This window comes from Chelonoidis abingdonii, chromosome 21, assembly GCF_003597395.2.
Source record: "Chelonoidis abingdonii isolate Lonesome George chromosome 21, CheloAbing_2.0, whole genome shotgun sequence".
In the NCBI taxonomy this organism is placed as follows: Eukaryota; Metazoa; Chordata; order Testudines; family Testudinidae; genus Chelonoidis; species Chelonoidis abingdonii.
This window is the reverse complement of record NC_133789.1, coordinates 8,272,074-8,297,573: the sequence shown is the minus strand read 5'-3', so window position 1 is coordinate 8,297,573 and position 25,500 is coordinate 8,272,074. Positions and strand designations below refer to the sequence as shown.

General features: G+C 44.8%; 2 protein-coding genes across 51 annotated transcripts in view; one reads left to right on the top strand and one right to left on the bottom strand.

The window, feature by feature from the left end:
* SLC25A39 (solute carrier family 25 member 39) overlaps nucleotides 1-25,500 on the top strand; it is a 154,164-nt gene that overhangs the window by 27,795 nt on the left and 100,869 nt on the right. The gene's annotated exons all lie outside the window — the stretch shown is intronic.
* The window catches only part of MAPT (microtubule associated protein tau), a 111,748-nt gene that overhangs the window by 13,947 nt on the left and 72,301 nt on the right, over nucleotides 1-25,500 (bottom strand). For 9 of the 50 annotated variants that reach the window (XM_075059672.1, XM_075059673.1, XM_075059663.1 and 6 more), the window contains 7 exons: nucleotides 22,520-22,585; nucleotides 17,072-18,127; nucleotides 14,049-14,104; nucleotides 12,318-12,515; nucleotides 10,400-10,529; nucleotides 8,986-9,039; nucleotides 7,598-7,863 (listed from right to left, as the gene is read on the bottom strand). In XM_075059672.1, the coding sequence (XP_074915773.1) occupies nucleotides 7,598-7,863; nucleotides 8,986-9,039; nucleotides 10,400-10,529; nucleotides 12,318-12,515; nucleotides 14,049-14,104; nucleotides 17,072-18,127; nucleotides 22,520-22,585 (1,826 nt within the window). Of the gene's footprint in view, nucleotides 1-2,561; nucleotides 2,655-7,597; nucleotides 7,864-8,985; nucleotides 9,040-10,399; nucleotides 10,530-12,317; nucleotides 12,516-14,048; nucleotides 14,105-17,071; nucleotides 18,128-22,519; nucleotides 22,586-25,500 lie in introns of those variants that run through there. The other 41 variants (XM_075059680.1, XM_075059679.1, XM_075059676.1 and 38 more) reach the window with 18 other exon arrangements.

Below are 25,500 nucleotides of genomic sequence, written 5' to 3'. Positions count from 1 at the left end.
CAGAGAACCTGATCCGCTGCTGCTCTCTGTACCCACGGCTCCCCCACACATCCCAGGAAGTCTTCAACACCTTTCATTTAAATTAAGTAGTCACCAATAAAAGAATACAAGCTTGAACCAAACATATTTGAGCTCTGGGCCTACAGAGCCTTCCATCTTCAAAGCCGTTTACAAATAATAAATAGAAATTCTCTGCCCTTCTCTCCAGCCCTTTTACAGACATTAAGTAACCAACCCTCATGATCCCGCTGGAGGCAGAGAAAAGTCAACCCTATTTCAGAGAGGAGGATACAGAGGCACAAAGCAAGCTGCCGGAGGGGATCCATGCCAAAGCCCAGATTAGATCTCAGGGATACCTGGCTCCTCCGGCAATGCTCAGACCACCCCTCACCTAATGCATCTCTCTGGTGGAGCAGAAAAAGGAGGTCTCACTGGATTATCAGATGACACCGCAGAGTGTCTGTGCCCACCGGTTACCAAAAAAGATGAATGTTGCTATAGCAATAGCTCATTTCCCATTAACTAGCTGAGTTCTTACTGGCAAGAAACATGAATTCAATTGCCCATACTAGAGTGAATCAGTGGCAAGAGCAGAGACTGCTGGCGTCTCACAAAGTACACACAGCAGCACCATGTAAACAGACAGGGTGGGGCCCTATGCGGAGAAAGCACAACCCCTACCACCACCCCCTAGGCCAGGTCCTTCTGCAGCCCAGCCCTTGGGGACGGAAAGGGAGCCACAGAGAGGAGAAAACAAAAGGAAGTCAATTCTCTGAAAAGGTCTGAGAGTTGCTGATAAGCAGAAGTAGGGTCCTACCAAATGCACAGCCATGAAAAACGCAACACAGACCGTGAAATCTGGTCTCCCCCTGTGAAATCTAGTTATTTGTGTGCTTTTAACCCTGTACTATACAGATTTCACAGGACTGACCAGTGTTTCTCAAATTGGGGGTCCTGACCCAAAGGGAGTTGCAGGGAGGTTATTTCAGGGGGGGTCATGGTATTATCACCCTTATTTCTGTGCTGCCTTTCAAGCTGGATGGCTGGAGAGCAGTAGTTGCTGGCTGGGCGCACAGCTCTGAAGGCAGCGCAGCATCCAGCAGCAGCGTAGAAATGAGTGTGGCAATACCCTACCATGCCACCCTTCCTTCGGCACTGCTGCTGCCTTCAGAGCTGGGCAGCCGGAGAGTGGTGGCTGCGGACTGAGGACCCGGGTCTGCAGGCAGCAACGCAGAAGTAAAGATGGCAAGACCATGCTGTGCCATCCTTCCTTCTGCACTGCTGCTGGCCACGGCTCTGACCTGGGCTCCCAGCCAGCAGCCGCCGCTCTCCAGCTGCCCAGCTCTGAAGGCAGCGCCACTGCCAGCAGCAGAGCCGTAAGGGTAGCCCTCCCCCCACAATAACCTTGTGACCTCCCTACAACTCCTTTTTGGGTCAGGACCCCTACAGTTACAACACCGTGACATTTCAGATTTGAATAGCCAAAATCATGGAATTTATGATTTTTTTAAATCCCATGATCGTGAAATTGACCTAGATGGACCATGAATTTGGTAGGTCCCTAAGCATAAGACAGCTCCCATATGTTGGTCACAGATAGCACTGTGGCCACTCATCTCTGTGATAGTCCTTCCCTTGGCTCTGTCATATTCTCTCCTGGCTTTATTCCCCTTCAGCCAAACTGTGCCCTCAGCAATATGGTACAAGTCCATTAAGTTGCTCCAGATTTTCAGCAGTGCAATCGGGAGCTCCACATGCAGTTTTTGTTCCTCTTTCCTGGACCGTACAAGTAGAGGTAAAACGTTTCGGCTGGGCGTGTATTTGCAAACTGTATGCAACTCCGAGTGGGCCCCTACCAAGCTGCCAGTGTCACTATACGGGTGCCTCCATTTAAGCTAACAGCTTAAATTGGAGCATCCCCCTGTCCATATCAGCAAGTCCAGCAAAACTCTGATCAGTCCTCTCAGGCCTCTGTCTAAAGCATGCCGGAGACACTGTCATTAACAAGTAGATGCATGATCTTTAAAAGGACCCTGCCACCCATGTATCATCCACTGCCTGAGTCTGAACGTAGCTCTCGGGCAGTGACTGGGTCTTTCATGTGTTTTATATGGTGTTGCAATTGGAGATGGCACTTTGCAGAACTAGGGGACCTCAGTTTGCCTGCATTTCCTAAGCTACTGTCCATAGCAGCGACTGGCACACAGAGAGCGTTAGTATCCACCTAATCTTCTGTCTGGTACAGTCATTCCATTCTGCTGACAACAAGGCACTTATACTTCCAGGTAGCTAGAAACCTCTGGGTTAACAGGATATTTTCTTATGGAACACTGTTGTCTTCTTGAAGGATTTTCAGTTAATATCAGTTCACACTATGCACATACAGGACTCGATCGAGTTTATCTAACCAGGTCTTCCATGTTAATGGGTTAATTTATTGCACATCACCAATAGCTATCTGAACGCGTGGCTGCTGAAGATAGCATTGGAGGTTTAGTGTACACAATCATGCCACTATTAGTAAGGTCTGTTATAGTGCATGAAAGTGTGAAAGTACTCACACTGCCTCCTCCTGGACTGTGTTTGATATTATCCTTTGAGCCACACTTGGATTGAACGTTGCTAAGATCCAGCTTCTTATTCATTATCTGCACCTTGACAGTCAGAAAAGAGCATGAGTAACACCACCACCATTCAGAGATCAACTCTGTGTTAAACCACCCAAATGTTGTTTGGGTGAAACAACCCAGAGCACCACCCAGTAGAGAGAGCAGTGCCAATGGGCTGGTTCGATCCTGCTTTGTCTACTCAAGTTACTGGTTCTACAGCAGCCTGGTTAGAGCTGAGATAAAAACTGCTTTTCTCCACGATAGGTAGCCCCAGTTTACAAGCTAGAAAAACATGCAAAAAACCCAGCTGTCCAAGTTTCCTTCAGCACATTCAGAGGGAAACACGCCAAGTAATAAGTGGGTCGGAAAGTGCTCTCGAATTCCAAGTGACAAAAATGAAAACTCTGCTGGGCTCTGCATAAATTCCCCAGCTCTAATCTGGTGGGGTTAGAGAAGAGATGAGCCTGAAGCCACCCCGCAGCCACCCCGATCCAAACACCGCCAGACTGGGGAAGCTGCAGCAGAGCGGACTCGCTTTCACTCAGAGCTGAGTGACTGAGAACGGAAGGGACAGAAACAGCCAGCTAAGAAGAGCACAAACCAGAAATACGGTCAAACCCCACACACGGGTTCAGAGGGATTCAAACATCTGAGACAGAAAGAGCTACAAAGGAATGGAGACCAACGTCTTTGCACTTTATAAGGTCTTAAATTCTAGATAAAATGGGCAGCCCAGCTCCGTTACAAACGAGGATACAGGTTTGCCTCTTTGACTCTGTATTTCATATCTACAGCTATATACTGTTTCTAAATGCACATATACACAAGCTAGAAATCTACCGGTGACTTACATACTGTTATGCTCAGAGTACCTGGCCTGTCACTAACTGAGACCTATCGATAAACAGATTTAGTGCCAGTATAACCATTTTAACTTGGGATGTGAGTTTTTACAGCTATGGTCATACCAGTTTGGACACAGTTATACTGGGATAACCTTATACTACCACAGTTTATCCTCCTCCCCATCAGAAGGTCAAACTAGACGATCGAATGTTATTTACTGGCTTTGAAATCTATGAATCTATAAGCACCTTTATACCTGTATAACTGCATTCACACTAGGAGTTGTTCTGTTTTAACCATGCCAGTACGACTCTGCATGCAGACAAGCCCTCAATTTACTCTGTGAGGAAGTTATTGTTTAGTAAGAGCAGAAGAAATCCCTACTTCACTAACTCCACTGCCTGGTGGGCTGCACTCTCTGTTCCTTGGTCATTCGGCAGATGCACACTTCAGCAAAGCTTCTGGCCTGCTGTAGCCGGTTATTGCTGCTACCATGAAGGCTGCGTCCCAGAGCTCCTTTCTACATTTCATTTTTAAAGGGCTGATGATGGAGATGTAGAAACTGGGGGCTGATGAATCTTTTTTTAGTCTTAGCATGATTAGTCATTCTGCAAATCTGGAAACAAATCAGTTTGGATGGGTTTTTAAAACAACAGCATGTCATTAACTGACTCTGCAGCAGTGCACTTGCACAGACAGTCCAACGAACACATAATATGTCTGACACAACCAATTCAATTAGATGTTGCTCTCTCTCCCTTGACGTTTGTTTTTCCTTAACTACTTGCTGTCTGCCTTTCCTCCAAATGCACTGGGCTGCCGTTATCCATTAACAGGGAAATACCTGGAACATTTAGCAGTCAATAAACACCTTCTCCACTTCCAACGCCCAGTCCTGGGCTCCATCCACTAGATTCCACTGCCTTTCAAAAGCTCAAACTTCTTCTGTTTGTTCCTGACACTGTAGCTACATTTATCCTACTAAGGGGATCATAAGACCCAAGCATACTTAACAGCAGTAAGATCCCAAGAGGACCACCACCCATTTTCCCCCCACATAGTGGAAACCATCTTGAAGTTCAGCTGTTCTTATTCTTATGGTAAAAAAAAAGGAAACAGAAGGTCACTCGTTAGGATGATAGCGGAGGGTTAGATAACTGACTTCAAAGTGGAAATGGCTTATTACAACAAGCACATACTTTAATCAATTTCAATAAACTGACTTTTCACTTTTGAACCCACTGAACTATTGCAATTTTGAAGTCCGCCAGTTCCAGTTTACTGCGTGTCCTAAGGCAGGCGGTTGGAATGCGGCTGTTCATGCCAGAAGCCAGCGGGAAAGGTTTGTACTGTTGGAAGAACGGGGAAACGTCTCTAGTGTGGCGCATCAGCTCTGCTCTGAGTACTCTGCAGGAATGATTGGTATCAATGGTATCGTCAAGGAGGACTGCAATTTTAGATGGCATCACAAACCAGTACTGACTCCAAAAGCCACTTAATACATTGTAATAAAAATGCAGAACGTGACTATTTAATTGATAATAGCCAGCGACGGCAAAAAATGCTCCTTTTAAAAAATGTTACCTAAAATACTGCAAAAAGTCACTTGGGTGACATACCAATGTTGTATCTAAATGCTGATGTCACACATTTACCCAGTCACTCAGCAAATCTCCTGTATGGTCACACAAATGGCTCCCAACCAGCTGCTGAGGACAGTACATGAGGTACATAGTGCTCCATCCTTCAGAGAAATGCAAGCTCTTGCAATTGGACCTACTGTCTGTTAGACACCTATTTCATAGAACTGGAAGAGACCTTGAAAGGTCATTGAGTCCAGCACCTTCAGGACCAAGTACTGATTTTGCTACAGATCCCTAAATGGCCTGCTCAAGGATTGAACTCACAACCCTGGGTTTAGCAGGCTGATGCTCAAACCCCTGAGCTATCCTTCCCCCCATGCAGCAGGTCTGGTTTTGGCCAGCAGTGCCCTTCAGTGTGCATTCACCCCTCGGAAGTGGGGAGAAGGGATTCTTCACTGCCCTATGTTGATGAGACATACAGTGGTATCTAGTCCCTCAGTTGTCTGCCTAGGACGGATCAGGACCCCATCCAACAGGCTGAGAGCAGTGGGAAGAAATCTAAGTACACGGGAGGGAAGTGGCCTGGAATTCAAGTGAAAACAAGACCCCTCAGAAGACAACAAACTCCTTTGTCGACTGGTTCCTAAAGATGATTCTATCTGAGGGTCAACAACTGTTTTCTGTTTTCAACAGGTTATTTAAAAGAACCATATTTAGTTTGACTCGCAGCCCAGACTTAATACATCCCTTCTCCTAAGCACACACCCTTCCCCTGCACACCTACACAGCCCTCGTTGTCGTGGGGTTCTCCTTGTAAACTGGATACAGTGAGGTCCATAAAAGGAACCATGCAGCTGGAAAGGCTCATCATGTTTGTTTTAATTATCTGTATTTCCATCAACTACTTTGCTCAGACATTTACGCCCGCGCTCCCTCCCACTGCTCCCCTTCACTGTCTCAACATCAGCTGTTTCACCGTTCCAGACATAAGTCTAAACTCCACCCTCTGATACAAACCCAGCTCCCACTGAGCCCTCGTTGCCAAGAAGGCCAATGGCATATTGGGCTGTATTAGGAGGAGGACTGCCAGCAGATTGAGGGATGTGATTACTCCCCTCTATTCAGCACTGGTGAGGCCACACCTGGAGTACTATGTCCAGTTTTGGGCCCCCCACTACAGAAGGGATGTGGACACATTGGAAGGAGTCCAGCGGAGGGCAACGAAAACGATTAGGGGGCTGGAGCACGACTTATGAGGAGAGGCTGAGGAAACTGGGGTTATTTAGTCTGCAGAAGAGTGAGGTGGGATTTGATAGCTGCCTTCAACTACCTGAAGCAGGATTCCAAAGAGGATGGAGCTCGGCTGTTCTCAGTGGTGGCAGATGACAGAACAAGAAGCAATGGCCTCAAGTTGCAGTGGGGGAGGCTGATGAAGTGGGCTGTAGCCCACAAAAGCTTATGCTCAAATAAATTTGTTAGTCTCTAAGGTGCCACAAGTACCCCTGTTCTTTTTGTTGGATGTTAGGAAACACTATTTTACTAGGAGGGCGGTGACACACTGGAATGGGTTACCTAGGGAGGTGGTGGAATCTCCTTCCTTAGAGGTTTTTTAAGGTCAGGCTTTTCAAAGCCCTGGCTAGGATGATTTAGTTGGGGTTGGTCCTGCTTTGAGTAGGGAGTTGGGAACTAGATGACCTCCTGAGGTCCCCTCCAACCCTGATATTCTATGATTCTGTGGTGGAAGAGAGGTGCAAAGGTTGAAGGTAGAATTTGGCCCTGGGGTTGGAGGCCTATGAAGTAGTTTGTGTCATGCGGGAGGCTGGCATGATGGTGGAAGGGGATACTGAGAATACAGTCTGGAGAGACCTTAAGGGAACCTCTAGCTGATGCACTGCTCCTACAGTCCGTGTGTCCCTAGCAACCGCAAAACCCCATTAAAGTGAACGCACCAGAAAGAGTCTACGAGCTTTAAAAACAGGTATTACCCATTATTCGATAGCATCTTAGCTTCCCATGCTCCCTAAAGGAAAGTGCAGCAGATCCTTCAGAATGAGACAAGGTAGTAGGAAACTATTTTCATGCATATGACTGGAGAGAAAGTCACACAAGACTTGATTCCAAGCTTGTGAACCTTCCCAGAACAGACAGTACCCCGCTGCTCCAGGGACAAATTGCTTGATCAATATACTGAGTGAGAAAAGTGCCTAAGAGTACAGCCCAGCCCGGCCAGCAGGGATCGCACTAGTGCTCTAAGCTGTGCAGACAGCGCTTTGAGGCTGCCACTTGGACCAGAGCCCAGACTCTGCAGCCCACGCCCCCTCCCTTGGCTCACTAAACCAGGCCAGCAATTTCAGCATAACCACCCAATTCCCTTGATGAGATTCTAAACCAGATACCGGCTGGAACTTAGGCAAGCTACTGTCATCCACTGCTGCTGCTTCAACGTGAGAGGCCGCAAGCAGCTCTACTATTATAAATCAAGAGAGATCTCTCCACTGTAAGCCAAAACTCCATGCAACATCTGCTGACATCCACGTGGAAAGCAGATATAGGATTTACCTTTCCACCGCCTGGCTGGTGCTTCAGGTTTTCAGTGGAACCAATCTTGGACCTGACGTTTTTCAGATCAGGCATGGGGGCCGTAGACGTCTGCAGGCGGCTCTTGGCAGAAGCAGGGGATTTCGGTGGCGTGCGAACCACTGCCACCTTCTTGGGCTCCCTGTTCGGGGGAGTTGGCAGGGAGGGCGTGCGGGAACGGCTGCCAGGGGTGCCGGGTGAGCCAGGGCTGCTGTAACCACTTCTGTCTCCAGACTTCGCTGGTTCACCTGAAATTCGCAGACACACATGTAACATCAGGGTGGAGGCACGGGTTGCTGTGCAAAGTGCTGCCAACATTTATGGAATGGATCAATCTGCTCCAAGAATGCCCACGGAGTCAACATTCACAAGTTGCTCCGATTGTTACTTACCAGCCAGGGGATGACTAGTACTGACCATCCCCCTACGAGGTCACAGTCTGGGGAGGATCTTGGTTTACAAAGGGAGGGGCTAGCTAGAAAAACACCAGTGAACCGAGGCGACGGAGTAACGATTCTGCAGAGGAGAATCCTGAAGGAAGGGACAGGCACAGCGCGGGGGATGACGGGGGTTGGGAAGGAAGGCACTTTTATCTAAGGATTTCAAGGCACTTTGCAAACATTTAGTTAAAAATAATACATACCTCTTCTGTACACCTTTCCATCAGCAGATCTCAAAGCATTTTACATGGAGGTCAACATCACTGCCCCCATTTAACAGATGGGGAAACTGAGGCACAGAGTAGGGGGATGTGGGACAGCTTGCCCACAGCCACCCAGCATGAACGGCAGAGGCAGGAATGACAGAATGGTTGTTTGGAGCTTTACATCCGAGCTGACCCATGCTCAATACCCAACCAGTGTTCTAAGGCAATATCCACTATGGTTCTTACCAGCATATGTTTGGAATGAAACCCAGGTAATCTGACCTCTAATCTGCCTCTTGAACTAACCAGGACACCGACTCTCTCTCTCAGTCTCACTTACTCAGGCACTCAGGACCAGTGTGGGAGCTGGGGGAGACTAACACTTTTTGTCGACTTGCTCCATGCAACAGGAGCGGAACAGTGCTGGGAATCTGCATTTCTGCAATTTCAATTTAACAGCGAATGAGAGCCCAGTCCCAACACACAAAATTAAGCTGGTTTTCTGAACACAGATCATGAAAAACTAGCTTTGCACAGGGCTGTGACATTAACCTCTCAATGCCTGAGAAGCTACAAACAAAAATATTCAGATGCAATTTTTGTAATTAAAAAAATATGAAAAAAGGAAAACACTGACATTGCAAAATATTTTAAAAACAGCTCAGGAAGCTGAGCAGCTTGATTGTTTCCAAGATCGAACGGGGGGGAAAGCCTTACATTTTACCTTTCTCAGATTTTGCTGCTGTGGTAGGCGGCTTTCTCTGCTCCTTCCTGCCAGCTGAAAAAAAGTTAAAGAAATGCAAGTAAAATCAATTACGCTTCAAACATTAAAGGTTTTAGCAGTGTCTGGATGAACAGAAGAAATATTCAGCAGGACACACGATTTTAAAGGTAATTTGTGACCTCTGGAGCAGAAAGCATCCTCAGAGAGCATCAAGAGCACTGGCTTAATCCCCCCTATCACTGTTAGAAGAATGTATCCTAAATAAAAATGATATACAAAGTTGCCTCTATCCCCAGCTCTAGCCCCTTTCAGGAATGAATGACTAGCCTTTTGAAAGATCTATCAATAAATAAAAAAGAAAAACTAGCTGGAGTAAAAAAATGGAGCAGCTCAAGTCTTCCAAATGAGAGCAGAGCGTATCCAATGAATGGTACTCCCGAAGGGATCTAACCAGAGGATAAAGGAGGTGCAGTTGTCATCCTAAACCAAGACGATTATATGAAGGAAGCAGACAGACCATTAACCAACCAGGCTTATTACAGAAAAACTATTCATAGCTCAATACACACAAACCTGTGATGGATGTTATACAAATCAGTGCTACCACATCCACACTCCTTTATCTTACCCTAGTGAATGAACCCTAGGGGCTATTCTATAGGGTTCCCCAAAGTACAGGAAGACCCATCCTACCTAACTGTACCCATATAAAAGGATCCTCTTCTCACTGAAAGGGACGTCTATAGGTAGAACACTACATTGTTCAAGAGTTAGATCAAATACAAGATTTATTTGTCCCCACTTTGCTACTGCTCAATCTCCCAGTACGCCAGAGGCAACATAGGTTGTCTCACACCAGCAGCATTCCAGATACCGGGGGATTTCACCACAGGGAAGATCCCTACAGAAAATTCACTCTGAACCCTCTGCTAGATTGACAGGCCAGATTTTCCCCTTTCTTTCTCCAGCTCTTATGGAGTCTTGGCTGGACATAGCAGCACCCAAGAGGGTAGTTTCAGATGGATCATTTTTCCCAGACAAGGGAAATCACCTATTACTTTTAGGCTCCGCCAGGGCTGCACTATTCACGCCCTCATACCCATGAAGAAAAAGCACGGTCCATCTAACACTCATCTTTCCACATCTCCCCATGGGTCTGGACTCCTGACATTTCAGAGTGGCTCGGGAAGGAGAATTTTGCTCCTGCAGCAGGAGAAAGGGGGCTGAGTGCAGACAGGCTGCTTTGTGATACAGTATGCTCAAAAATAGATGTGCACACGAAGTCTGGCCCGGTCAGTGATTTTAGCGAGGGGCAATCCTAGTGCTTTCTGGAAAGAGAAGATTCCTCCCTCCCTGTAAACGTGCTGAATGTCCATTGGGGATTTTGCGGCATGCAGCACACACTCCATCCTACCAGCACTGGGAGGTGTCTTGGGGGCCGTGGGCGTTTTTGCCGGGATCCGGGTAGCGTTGGCTGGGCTTTTCTGAGTCTGTGTTGCAGACCTGGGAGCAGCCATCTTCATTCCGCTTTTCATCTCCGGACCCTGGAGGCAGAATCGGGAACAAACATTTACCATGTGGTTTGCAGATCCACAAGAAAAAAAAAGACAACCAACCGCCCAGTGAATGGACATTCTCAAGATTGTTACTTTCTTCACTCAGATAGCAGAGAGCCTGCAAAGCACTCCTCAGCTCCTGTCCCCACCATCCCGGGACTCAGGTTTAGAGGGTCAGCTATATCACTAAAATGGCTGTATGAGTCACCGCCCTTAGCATGCTGCCCCATGATGATGTGCTGGCTGCAACAGCCCCAGTGACTGAAAGCCCTGAGGCAGTACCTGCACTGACAGAGAAGCACACGGCTGCATGCCACTTTCCCATGCAAGCTGTTCACTTCAGTTATGCAGTGCCATGAAATGCTTTGCTACCCATCCCAATTAGTAGGGCTGGCTGAAAAGCAACTTTCCATGTCCTTCACCTGTTCCTAAAACAAAAGCTTCCTTTCCTCATTTCTGATCAATTGTGGTTTATGTTCATTCAACAGCCCTTTTAGGGTGCTGAAAAGTTTATGAAAAAAGTTAACCCTGCTGGGCCAATTCAGACATAAAGCTTGTTCAGGCTGGTCATTGGTGCTTAAGTCAAAAGCAGAATAAAATATCCTTCTTCCCCATTTCCTCTGCAGTTTATTGTTTATTAATCCCTTTAATCCTGCAGGGCAGCTTCCTAAAATGGGTTCAACTCCATTTACTCCCTGTCTGACGCAGGACTAGGCATGAAAACTTCCACTAAAAGTGTGAAAAAGAAAGCTAAGGTGCTCTTGGTCAGAGTTCAACAATTTCAAATCACTGCTCTTGCTTTTAATAAAAAACAGCTTGAGTATGTTGTTAGTTTGTTTCTCTGTCAGGGAGAGAGAGAGCTAAGCATTATTTCTTACTATGAATGTGAAATTTTCATTTTTTAAAAACATACATCAGCCCTGAAGCAATGCACGTCTGCATGTCGGAGATCAGAACAGGACAGCTTCAAATTCTTTAGCACTGAAGCTCATCCTATTTTTCAAGATATACAATTTCTATTCTCCCTCTCCTTCAGGTTCTAACAAGTTATATGAATGGAAACTCTAAAAGTCTTTTTTTTATATACATAGAATGATCCACAACCCTGTTACAGGGCTGTGTATTGTGTTTTCTGCATAATTTTGCAGCATGGAAGACCTGACTCCAATATATGAGATATATACAAGAAGACTATGAAAATGCACCCATAAATACCAACACAATGTTGTTGCAACGTGAAAGAAGTCAATGCCTCTCTGAAATACAAGACAAAACCCTTCTGCACATGGAGGAGAGGTTTTAAAAAACTGTGTTAAATGAATGCAAACCAAGGGAGCCTCCCAGCAGATCAGAGACATGTGACTGCTCCGTACAACACTGATTAATATTTCCACCAGAACTACTGCAAACAACACCCCCCAACCAAGGACAGGAAAGGATTTCATGGTAACACACTACTTAGTTGTTTTTGGGGGGTTTTTAAATAAACACTGTTAACATCAGGTGCTCCAGCCACCCCATAAACAAGCTACAACGGTTGTCTGGCCATTCCTGACTGAAGCGATTCACAGTCTCGGTTGAGAGAATTTTCAGTCCGATTTACCTCCTCCGTTAAGTAACATGGAGTGAACAGGAGACATTACACACGCTCTCAGAACATATTTCAGCATGGAAAGAGAGGCTGATCTAAGTCACCATTGGCAGGAATCAGTCAGGAATGGGCAACTCATCGTTTTTTAAAGGTAGGTTTGGTTTCTTTTTCACCGATTTCCTTACCTTTGGCTTTGTTTCTTTCATTCCTGTACTGGCAGGTCGGGATGTGATAGAAGAGACTCGTTTAGGAGTGGAAGCTGGTACTGAGGACTCAGCAGGACTGGAGGGGGTTTTCAAAGGGGTTGTACTAACAGAGGAGGGTCGTTGGGGGGTAATGGAAGATCTATCTTTCAGGGGTTTGGCAGAGGAAGGTGTGGATGTCTTCAAACAAGTAAACAAAATAAAAACAAAATTAAAAAAATCAGCATGAGAAAAAGCAAACTGAAAAGGGATGATGGTTAAAGTCAAATATGAAAGTGCTCTCCTGCCAACAAAGCTAATGCTGCTTGCGGGGCTGGAAGTATTTAGTCAGCAAAAGTGCCAAAGTACTGACAAAGAGCATTTACACATGCTGACTTTTAGCAACAAGGCTGTGTCAACACAGCCTTGCCGCTAAAAGCTGCGTGGTGTAGACAAGCCCTAAGACATGGTTTCCAGGATACAGTCCTCAATTCTGCAGGCATGGTCTGCTTTCCTTGCTTCTAGATGTAGAACTTTGTACTCGGCTTTTTGTTTAAACAGGCCCAGCTTCCCAAACTATCAGATTGCCCTCTCTGACTGCCCTGTCATCACGATTTACCATTCCGCCAATCTTTCACCTACCAATTTTCTTTGCCAGTGATGTTATATTTACTTCCAGATCATTAGATGAACATGCTGAATAGCATCAGGCTACTACCAATCTCTAGGGAAAGAACAACCCCACTCAATGATGATTCCCCACTGACAACTACTTTCTGAGATCTGCCAGTTAGCCAGTAATCCATTTAACTGTGCTTTACTGATATTCTATAGTCCTAATTTTTTAATCAGAATGTCGTTTGGTATTAAGTCAAATGCCTTACAAATGTCTAAGTATATTACATTTATGCAATTACCTTTATCAACCAAATTTGTTATCTCCTCAAAGAATGAAATCAGGTTTGTTTGACAAGACCTATTTTCCATAAAACGACACTGAATGGCATTAACTATATTCCTAGCCTTTAATTCTTAATTAATTTAATCCTGGATCAGCTTCTCAATTATTTTGTCTGGGACTGGTGTCAGTCCTCCTAACTCATGTCATCTATTTTGCACTTTCTGAATACTGGCATAACATTAGCACTCTTCCAGTCTTACGGAATTTCTCAGTATTAAACAGTGTGTATAATTCAGAACACAACACTGTTGGATAGGGACAATTTTTTAACTGTTGCTAAGAACAAATTTCCAGCCCTGCTCTTTCTTTGTTCCCAAAACGGGCAGTTATGTAAGTTCAGAACGGCTGGCTCACCAACCAAAGCCCCAAATCTGCAACTGTTATTTCACAAGGCTTACCCTCGCAGCTGCATGGATCTGCCTCCAGGACTAGGACTCAATTATTTAAAGTAATAGTTTTTGGAAAGTTAATCACTTTGGACTCCTGCCATGTACCTTGGGGTTTTCTTTGAATTAGTACAAAACCCAGCAGTTTAATTTTAAACTTCACAATTTTGTTATGAGTTGATTCTTCCAAGGTTCATGATTTAAAATGGCTGCACCTTCCAAAGGCAGTGGGGGAAAACACAAACACACACTAACAGAAAAGAAAACTGGAAATTAATGGCAAGGTTTCCTAACAAATAGATGACTTAGGTCAAAAGCAGTTGGGTACAGATGGAGTCAAGAACACACACAGAAGGCTTACATCATATCTCATATCTGTCATCTTACCTTAGGCTTTTTCTCTTCAGTATCGATTCCATCTTTGTCTTTACTGTCAATACGAGCTGATGAAATGTAAATAAAGACAGTTATGTTCCTCTTCTTGGGGATACTAAATAAATACCAAATAGCTTATAATGCCTGCATTATCGTAACATGCATTAATGTTCTCTTTTCTTCTCATTTCAGTTAAATCTATTAAATAACAGTCCATATCAAATTACTTCCTCTTTTTAAATGTGTTCTTGCTGTGTTACAGATTAGCCTTAATACAGGAGATGATGTGTTAGAGTAACTGCTGAGAGCATCAAAAACATGCAGCAAGTTTTATATCAGATCATTCTTGACAAGAAGATTGACATACTGTTCTAATGGTGTCTTTCTGAACAGCTCCATTCTCAGGCCTAAGACTGTCCCTTTGCTCTTAAAATCAAATGCAGATAAGCTTTAAGCATCACATCTGAAGACTAAAACTCATGAATGCATCAAACCTCTGATGGCAGGTGCTGAAGGCCTTAAGTAACAGAACCGCTTCTTTTTGTGTTTCCAAAATCACTTTTCAATGTATTGCTTCAAAAAAACTATTTTATTCAAATCCATTTGTAATCGTCATCTCTCCCAACGTACTGTTTTCTGTCTGACTGGCAGATATTACTCCTTAGGATTCCGTTTCAGAACCTGTAATATCCCTTGAGCCTTCATCAGCCAAATGAAGGCCACTTAAATTAGATTCATAATGAACACAGGGGTTCTTGGGCCATTACACTATTCCTTAGCTCCATTAACCTATGAACTGCAACAGACACTGCAGTATTGCAAATAAAGAGATAGAAGTATAGAAAAAGTAAAATGTGTATTACACTCCAGGGTGTTAACTGTTAAATCCACCTTTTTCCATCAGCAGCTAAATTCCTTCTTAATTTGAAAGGAAAAACAGCTCTTGTCTCTTCTCTAAACTTTGGGAATTTATTCTGGCTGATAACGAAATGTACAAGGTCACTTATAAAACAGAGCTCTAGCAGTCACCTTGAACCTCCCCCACTATCCACAACTTGCCTCATGCCCTTCCATTTCCTAAAGCAGCAAAGGTGCCTTGTGCAATGAAGGCTGAGCTGTGCATTAGAGAGAAGAACTCCAGGTATTTCTGGCTGCAAAGGGAAATACCCAGCCCCTTTTCTGTTCCTGCTACTCAATCAGAAGCCAGCGACTTTAAGCATATGCATCCGATGAAGTGAGTATTCAGACACAAAAGCTCATGCTCCAAAACTTCTGTTAGTCTATAAGGTGCCACAAGACTCTTTGCTGCTTTTACAGATCCAGACTAACACAGCTACCCCTCTGATACTTAAGCATATTGTAACCCGAACTGTCTGAAAAAACAGTCAACTTCATTTCAAAGAGAACAGGAGTACTTGTGGCACCTTAGAGACTAACAAATTTATTTGGGCATAAGCTTTCATGGGCTGTAGCCGAAGAAGTGGGCTGTAGCCCATGAAAGCTCATGCTCAAATAAATTTGTTAGCCTCTAAGGTGTCACAAATACTCCTGCTCTTTTTGCAGACACAGACTAACACGGCTGCAACTCTGAAACATTTCAAAGAGAGGAAGGCTGTGCACTTCCACCCATTAACTACTGGCATCAGTGATGGCAACCTCTGCTAATGTCATGAGGTATGAATGAAGCTTTCTGATTGCTTATTAAGTTTAACAGGATTAACAGCAGCTGCTGATCCCCACAGTACAGTCCATACGCCAGGAGCCTCCATCCTCCATTTCCTGCTTCACATGAGGGAGAGACTATGGGCTGAACATTCAAGCTAACTGAGCTAGCTGTGCCAGGACTGTGTGCAGGCATCAAACATGGTGTGGGACCCATACAGACATGCAAACCTGTGTGTCAACGGCTAATGATTCCTGTGGAAGAGTGTCGGAACTCTATGGATGTCTACGGCTGGTGTGGCCCCAAAGAACTCATGTTGTGTTTTTAATACTTGGGCACTAAAACATGGATGCTAAAGAGGCTTGTAAATTAGTGAACAGATTTTCTTACAGATCCCATTTTGATTGCTTATTAAAACAATTCAAAGAAAAACCCACATTTCACCATTGGATAGGCAACTTCCCAAGGTTTCCTTAGGACTGTGGGTCTCGTTGAGAGGAGAAATAGTTCTTGAGTATAGAGAAAATGTGCCTGGCATACTAGCAAAGGCATTTGTGCCCGAACAGGTTGAATTTAGGCACCTGCTCAGGCCAGTTAAGCTAACACTGTTGCATGAACTTGCACATCTAAAATTAAAGCTACCTGACCACAGTGCTAACAGATAAACAGTTAAATGGCTCAAGGTTTCTCAGCCAACATACTCAGGTATCTAACAGGCTTCCCCTCACACAGGTCTCTCTTATAATACACCAAAGATTCAGCCATCTCTCTGGAACTGTTTGGGGCGCACATAGTACTGGGCTTGGAAACTGAGGACAAAGTCTTGCCCACAGTACCCCTCCTCCTCCCTCACCTTTAGAAAAGCTGACCCGAAGGGCTGGCTTTCAGGAAAACAAACAAATACGAGTGGGAGATCCTGCGTGGTTTGTTAACAGCAGCCATGAAACTACAGCCTGCTCTGTGCGAATGCTAGGTCAGAAATGCCCAGAAAAAGTTTCAATCAATCGATCAAACGCCTCTTCTCTTTTATAAATTTTTAGAATGACGGATGAAATCCAAGAGTCTGCCTAGCAGCTTTGATAAATCCAAGGATACTGAAATGAAAAGGGAGAAAAGCACATGGCAGCATGGCAGCATCCATGCAAGAGAACGTGCAACCGAAGCGTGAGTGTGATGCGAATGCATCAAAGGCCAGGAGTAAATGAAGGGTGAAAAGCAGCAGCACGCTGGATTTGTTCAGAGCGAACATCCGGGGACAACGGTCAAGCAGCAGGATTCAAGAGGTGCCAGTACTGGGTTTAGCAGCCTTGCCCTGAGCAAGTCATTGGAGAAAGAAGCGTGGGGCAGGAAAATGAGATAAATACACACACACCTTTTAAATGAGGAACCCGACTGACTTGTTTCTCTGACACGCGAGCTGCAGGTTTCTTTTTGGGTGCCTCTTGTTTTTCCATGGCCTGCACCATTCCCCCCATCTCCTGTTGCAAGGAAACACTTCTATCTGCCACATCCTTATTTAATCTATCGGGAAACTTGGTTGCATCTAGTGGAGAACCTGAGATTTCTCCCTCCCTAATTATATTAGCTTCAACTTCCACTTGGTACATACTTTCAGAGGGTTCCATCTTGGTGACATCATCATATCCTTTCCCTGACAACCACTGCCGTTTCTCATCTAGGATCTGTCCTGCTTTATGACCTTCCCTTTCAGTAACAGGAGTCTCTCTAGATATTTCTGCCAGGTTATCTTTGGGTTGGCCTTCTGCTGGAAAGCTATGCTCCTTCACAGCTTCCTCGGCTGCTTCAAGCAGTGGAGAGTCTTGCTGTCCTAATGATGAAGGTGAATCCTGCAGAATAGTTTCATCAATGTCACGATCTTCATCCTTTTCATGCCTAGCGGCCTCTTCCTTATATTTACCTCTGCTGTATAAAGGAGATGGCCTTTCTTGAATATGGGAGTTGCCAACTGGCTCGTACCCCACATCATCAACACCTGGGTGCTTATCAAATTGAGCAGCAAGTTTCTCATGATAGAACATTCCAGCTCTTGGAGCACTTTGAGAGAATTTGGAAACTGCTGATGCGGCAAATTCTTCCGTGCACACATCATGACCTGCTTCCTCTGCCAACACTTTACCCACTCCAACGTCCTCTTTTCCATCACGGTCCCAGAGCTCAGTTCTGGAGACAGCCTCCTGGCTTTCTTCAAAGGCTCTGAAGTCTTCATACGTGGCTGGGGGGACTGGTATCGTGGCCTCAGCTCTCGCATGAATTGCTGCTGCCTGTTCTCCAGTCTGCATTTCACATAAAGGGCTGACAGTCGACGGAAGAACCTCACCTGCTTGTTTTTCTGGCTGAATCTCACTTGCCACGTGCTCTTGAATTCCAGGTTCCACACTCTCCCATAGCCTTGGGGTGCTCAGCTCTTCTGGGGGGCGAAGAGGGAGGATAGGATGTCAAACATGGCAAAGAATTCGCACAGATATTTCAATGGAAAGTCATTCTTGCAACACAAAAGAGACTAAAAAGACTTTTTATAACCATTCGACACAGATAAAAGCAATCAAGTCCTACACTGCCACCTGCGGCAGAAAATGCAATCCTGCAGTTCTTCGTTTCAAAGGAATCTTGTCCCTGTAGACAGGCTTAAAATTAGAGCTACTCCACTTTGCTTTGATGATACACATTGAATCATCCATCATCTCTGCCTGCCTGCTCCACTGCTGGGAAGAGGCAGAGTACCAAAACAAACAGAATTTGCCATACCAGATCTATCCAGTTATCCTGTCTCCCATACTGAAAGTCTCAGAGGAAGGAGCCTCCCTCCACCCCCAGTAACATGTTGGTGTGTGATCAGCTATGCTCTGTGTCCATGGTGGATGGAGTTTACACAGCCTCTGTCCACAGAGACGGTCCAAAGTATGCCATGAAGGCTAACATTTGATTATCATTCTCTTTGCTTGTATAACTGCACAATTTTATATGCCACAAAACTATCCAGCCCCTATCTAGTTACAGCACTGGACAATTAATTAGCTCTTGTGGCAGTGAATGCCACAGGTTGAACATGTGTCAAATGAAGTGTTGTTTTCATTTGTTCTAAATAAATCTGCCAATAATTGTGCGGGCCAGAATGAAAATGGATAGATAGTCTCTTCACTCTAAGGGCTAGTCTACACCGGCAACATTAAAGCGCTACCCTGGCAGCGCTTTAACGTGGCTTGTGTAGTCGCAGCAGGGGGCGTAGCTACCAGCGCCGGTGCACTGTCTACACTGGCGCTTCACAGCACTGAAACCTGCTGCACTCAGGGGTGTTTTTTCACACCCCTGAGCAAGAAAGTTGCAGCGCTGTAAAACGCCAGTGTAGACAAGCCCTCAGGTTACACACAAAACTTAAATCCCCTCCAGCTCTTCTCCTTTAGCTGACACAACTCAGCCATCCAGAATTCTAACCCTCTTCACTTCTCTAGACCATTTCTCCTTCTGCTACATCTTTATCAAAAACTAGACAGAGCAGTACAAGTATTCGAATTCTTTTTTATTTCAGTAGCCTGTCTACATCATCAAAGCACAGGGTGTAGGTGGAGAGGATGTATCACAGAACAGAAACGGAACACCTGGCTGCGACTGCAAACAAACTCTGATTTTGTATGTTCCACCCACTCTGCAGCGTAATTAGTACCATAACATTGCACACCCGTTCTGGAGCAGCTGACAGTAATAACCTTTAAAAAAAAACAGCTTACAGTCACAGATGCAGAGATTTTAAGGCCAGAAGGGAACATTTATGATCATCTAGCCCAGGCCTACACTACAGACCTACAATGATGATGCCCGGGGTGAGAAAAATCCACATCCCTGAGTGACGTAGTTATACTTACCTAAGTCCCCATGTAGACAGCACTCGGACGATGGGAGAACTTCCACCGACTCTTGGGGTACGTCTACACTACCCGCTGGATTAGCGGGTAGTGATCAATCTATCTGGGATCAATTTATGTTTCACCTAGACACGATAAATCAATCCTCGAACACGCTCCCTGTTGACTCCAGAACTCCACCGCTGCGAGAGGCGGAAGTGGAGTTGACGGGGGAGCGGTGTCCGTCAATACTTCGCGTCCTTGCGGCGCAGGAAGTCAATCTAAGATACGTCGACTTCAGCAACACTAGTCTCGCAGCTTAAGTTGCATATCTTAGATCGATCCCCACCACCACCAGTGTAGACCAGGCCTTGGGGACGTGGATTAACTATGTCGACGGGAGAAGCTCTCGTTGGCATTGTATTCATTAAAGGGCGACAGAGGCAGAGCTGCAGTAACATTGCACATGAAGACAAGCTCCCCCTGCAGTCTGACCTCCTGCATAACACAGGCCAGAAAATTTCACGCATCAAGCCCATACATTCTGGTTGAGATAGAGCATCTCTTTTAGAAAGACATCTGATCTGGAGGAAAAGACCTTGCAGTGATGGAAAATCCACCACACCCTTAGGTAAACTGTTCTAATGGTTAATTAAAAATGCGTGATTTATTTCTACCCTGAATTTGTCTAGCTTCAGGCTTCCAGCCACTAGCTCTTTTCATGACTTTGCCTGCTAAATCAAAAAGCCTAGGTTAGGGAAACTTTTGTATTAAAATCAAAAAGAAGCCTTTCAATAAAAACCAAATTCCAAAGAGAAATTTTTAAAAACAGGATAAGAAAAAATCACAACCGAATTAGCCTTTTATCAATACAGGTCTAAGAGAACTAAGTGCTTAAGCGAAATCATCACTGCGGAGTCCTCAAATTCATGATCCAAGACAGACCTAAATTGGATACCAATTAATACTGGCAATAAAACTCGTGTCAGGCCATGGCGAGTGCCTTTGATAACCAAAGGGCATTCCATCCATGCTAGTATGCTAACCAGCAGTGCTCATTTACCCAGTCTCGCTCTGCAGGTGAGCGGAACATACCGTAAGGACCACAAAAGTAGAGACGTGCCCACTACATTCGTGAGCGACATTTCCAAAATGCACTTGTTGTTCTAAATACAGAGTGCAACATGTAATCAAAGGAGTGTGTAACATTTTAAATGATATGGTTAAAAAACTGAAGATTTAAAAAGCTGCCCCCCCACAGAAACTTGAGACTCACGTCACTACTCTTCCCCATTCATGCTGAAGAGCCAGTTTTCAAAGTCCACAGCAAAACAAAACCAAGGTCACTAATTATGATTTATATCTGGCCACAGGCGTACAGCACTCATCACAATTATATCTGACCCAGAGGAAAATGTATCATATAATGGAAATGCCTCTTTTAATGCATCATTCCCCATGTTCAGAGAAGTAACAATTTACTGTGCAAAAACCTGGTATTGAGCACAGGGTGGGAAAGTTTAAACATCTGGTGAGAACAGAGAAATGGCCAGAGCTGGGCAGATATCATGCAACGCTCCCATCACATCTCTGCTAATGACCTCAAGCTACACCTACAGAACCCTCTGCTATTCTAAGCTGTGTTCACTTACACATAAGAACTGCCAATCACAAAGACTTGCATGATGATTCTGTGATAGAGTTATGGGCAAACTTCTGCTAGGGAGTAGGATAAGAATAACCAAACTCATATTTACATGGAAGCTGAAGATGTGAACTCTGTCCTGGGTTGAAAAGATACAGGAACAAATATTTACTTTTTAAACATCACTAAGTTTGAAAGTACTTCTCTCAGGCGGACAAGTTGTGTGCAATTTAGAGAGTAGCAGCAGGCATGGAGCAGGAAGGATATACACCAAACAGATGAAGAAATTCATGTCATGTATATGCCCCCAAGAAAAAGATCTTGCAAAATGGGATTTACTCAGCTTGAAAAACCAAGCATTATGTAAATGGCACATGATGGCGAGCGTGATCATGAAAACCATCTACAACATGTTCAGCTTTCTGCACTTGCAGTTTCATTAGACTGGGGTGGAATTTTCAAAAACATTCTGAGCATTAGCCTCCTCTACTCCCACTGGACGCTTTTGAAAATCCCACCGTGAAGTTTTCAGTTATGTCTGAAGTCAGCATAGTCAAAATCACCCGATGTAGCTCCCCCTATTAAAGGGATAATTTTTTAGCTCGGTTAAGCAGATGCCCACACACTGCACAGCGGCTAGCTTTATTACAGTCTGTGTAACAGAAGCTAGAAGAGACTACTCTCAATACGTCAAAGTACATAATGAGACTAGTTTGAGAATAATGTGCCAACCAGACCTCCAGTGGGTATTATTTTTATCACAATTCAAGTAAAAAAAATTGGATGTGATGATTATAAAGTTAGATAACCCACTGCCTCAGGGTCAGCACTGCAAGGTTCAAAATAAACCTACGTGCCTCATTCCACAGAACAGTGACATTGAGGTATATTGCAAAAGGTGATTGGGAATGAAGGAGTCAGTATTCAGATCGTGAGCATCTCCCGTTGGCTGACCCATATTGTCCTCTCTATGTGTATTTTGCAAGTTGATTCCTCCTTCCATAGCTCAGAGGATACTCAACTGTCTGCTATTCCAGACAGAGGACAAGGACTCAGGCTGTGACCATCCAGAGAAGAAGGGCAATGGATGAAAAGTTGTGGTGTCCCCCAAAAATGAAAAAGTGGAGGGGATACTTCAAGCATCTTGACCATACCTGGCTAGAGACAGGCAGCGGCAGGGAGAACTGGATAGTTGGGTGTATAGCAAGGAAGGGGAGCATTGCAGAAGAAAAATCCCAACCCACTGGCAACTGCTATCTCTGTTTTGGGTCCCAACTGGATTTTACTATTTCCGAGCAGCAAATATTCCACTGACCTTGAGCACCATCTCCTGCAGCTTGATCCTCAAGGTTAGGAGTAGCTCCCACACCTGCTTCCTCAGCTGATTCACAGTCAAATAAAGGGGGGGAAAATTACAACAGTTAAATTTAAATGGCTGCCATGAAAAACAAATTTGCTTCCTTCCTGTCCATCAGCCTGAATGCATTATAAAAACAGTACTATAATATACCTGAAGCAGGAGTGGTGCCAGGGTTTCTGCTGCCCTAGGCAGGATTCGGGGGGGGGGGACGGCATTTTGTGTGCTCCCCACAGGGCACACGGGAGCTTCTGGTTCCGCTCCCATCACGCCGCCGAAGAAGGACCCTCCGCCGAAATGCCGCAGTCAACAGCACCAGTCATTGAACTGCTCAATTGCCTTCCGCTGTTTTCCGCAGCACGTTGGCAGAAGGTCCTTTTTTGGCGGCGCGACGGGAGCGGAACCGGAATTTCCCGTGCGTCCCTGGGGAGCACACAAAATGCCGCCCCCCGAATCCTGGCGCCCTAGGTGACCGCCTAATGGAAGTGCCATGCCTGACCTGAAGGCAGTTATCTTTGAACTGCAGTTGAGGGACTGCCTTACTACATCAGAGCAGAGCTTCTCCTAGCCAGTATCTTGGATGACAGAGACCAGTAGCAGATACTTCAGAGACAAGTGCACGAAACTCTTGTGGGCAATTAAGGAAGGTTAGCATGAGAATGTATATCCCTTTTTCAGTTTCAAGGGTGGATGTTATCAGCCACAAAAATATCTAATTCTTTATTACTGCCCACAGGCTAATTATAACGAAGCTCAGACTAATTCTAACACTAACCCAATGCTAAAAGCTGAGAGCTATGGGGTAGCTGGCAGACACTGCTAAGTGTCATCTCACTACCCCAGGCAACAGAAAGGAACTGAGAGGTGGTTTTGAGGCCGCTGGGGGACGCAGGGTACAGCATCAGAAATCCTCTGAAGTAAACAGGATGAAATTCAGTAAGTATAAATGCAAAGTACTCCACTTCGGAAGGAACAATCAGATGCACATACACAAAATGGGAAATGAGTGTTTGGGAAAGAGTATTGCAGAAAGGGATTTGGGAGTCACAGTAGATCACAAGCTAAGTATGATTCAACAGTGTAACACTGTTGCAAAAAATATAAAAATAAAAAAGCAAACAACATTCTGGGATGTATTAGCAGGACTGTTGTAAGCAAGACATGAGAAGTAATTTTTCCGCTCTACTTTGCACTGATTAGACCTCAACTGGAGTAGTGTGTCCAGTTCTAGGCCCCACATATCAGGAAAGATGTGGACAAATTGGAGAAAGTCCAGAGAAGAACAACAAAAATGATTAAAGTTCTAGAAAAATGACCTATGAGGAAAGATTGAACAAATTGGGCTTGTTTAGCCCGGAGAAGAAGACAGAGGAGACATGGTAACCGTTTTCAAGTACATAAACGGTTGTTACAAGGAGGAGGGAGAAAAATTGTTCTCCTTAACCTCTGAGGCTAGGACAAGAAGCAATGGGCTTAAATTGCAGCTAGGGAGGTTTATGTTGGACATCAGGAAAAACTTCCTAACTGTCAGGGTAGTTAAGCACTGCAATAAATTTGCTAGGGAGATTACAGAATCTCCATCATCAGAGATTTTTAAGAGCAGGTTAGACAAACACCTGTCAAGGATGGTCTAGATGCTACTTAGTCCTGCCATGAGTGCAGGGGACTGGATTAGATGACCTCCTGAGGTCCCTTCCACTCCTATGATTCTATCATGCAGGGTACATACGTGGCCCCAAAGGGCACTGCTGACCAAAAGAATCCAATCTCTCATTCATGTGGTGTCTGAGCACCTAGAGTGGGATCCATGTGGACAAATACTCAAAAAATAACACCTTGTTTACTTTTTGCCCTCCTGCTGCATGCTGAGCAGAGGTTTATGCTGTCCAGAATGATGCCTAGGTCTGTTTCCTGAAGAGCTACAATTAGCTTAGAACCCAGTAACAGCAGGGGACAGTTCGACCTATATTTTCAGAGGTGCACTGCCTTCCATTTATCAGTACTGAATTCCATTTGTCATTCCATGATGCCCATTCACTTAACTTGATTAGCTCAGTCTTCTTTCAGTCTTGACTAACCAACTTAATTCTGAGCCCTTTAAAATGTTGCCCGCTCACTACTCACCCCCCTTTCCCCGATGGTTACTATATTACACATCAGTCCTAACACACAACCTGGTGGCAACCCGTTAAGCTTCTACAATGTTGAAAACCAACCATTTATTGGTTTTTTGGGGGGGGAGGAGGACAGGGGGGGACGTTTCACTAATTCTGGACTCGTGACAGAACTTTAACCTCTCATCTCATGTCAAGCCTGCAGACAGGACCTTTGACAAAGGCATTTCGACAGTTCAAATAAACTATGTCCATCTTCTACTTTGCTGACATTCAGAGAATTCTAGTAGACTAGAAAAGCATGCTTTTCTGCTATAGCAGCCATGCTGGGTTGCTTCTCTCCTGTGTTTCTCTAAGTTTTTTATAAATTCTATTTTTAATCACCTTTCAACCAGTTTACCTGGTACCAAAGTAAAGCTCACTAGTCTGCAACTCCAAGGATCAAACCTAGTGCCTTCAGGGGCTCCCCACCAATTCTCAGGTATAGTCACCGATTAAATGAGAGACTGCATCCTTTTGTTACCAGCTCATCCACTTCATCTATGAGTTCCTTCAGAACTCATGGGTGTGCCGCACAAAAGAAGATGATGCTATTGAGCTAGGAGAGGAGAAAAGGTTGCAGCATCTTCCCCAAAGATCCTGCTGCTCTCTGGGATGGAAACAAGAGATAGACCTGACCAGTTTGGATTTTCAAGTAGGAGAAGGTAAAGCAGCAAACCTGTGTGTGCTTATTATTGGAATCTATTCATGCCTATAAGATGTTTGTAGTTTTACTACTAAGTTGCAACTCCAGTGCCTATTCCAGCTCTATAAGCATCGACTAAG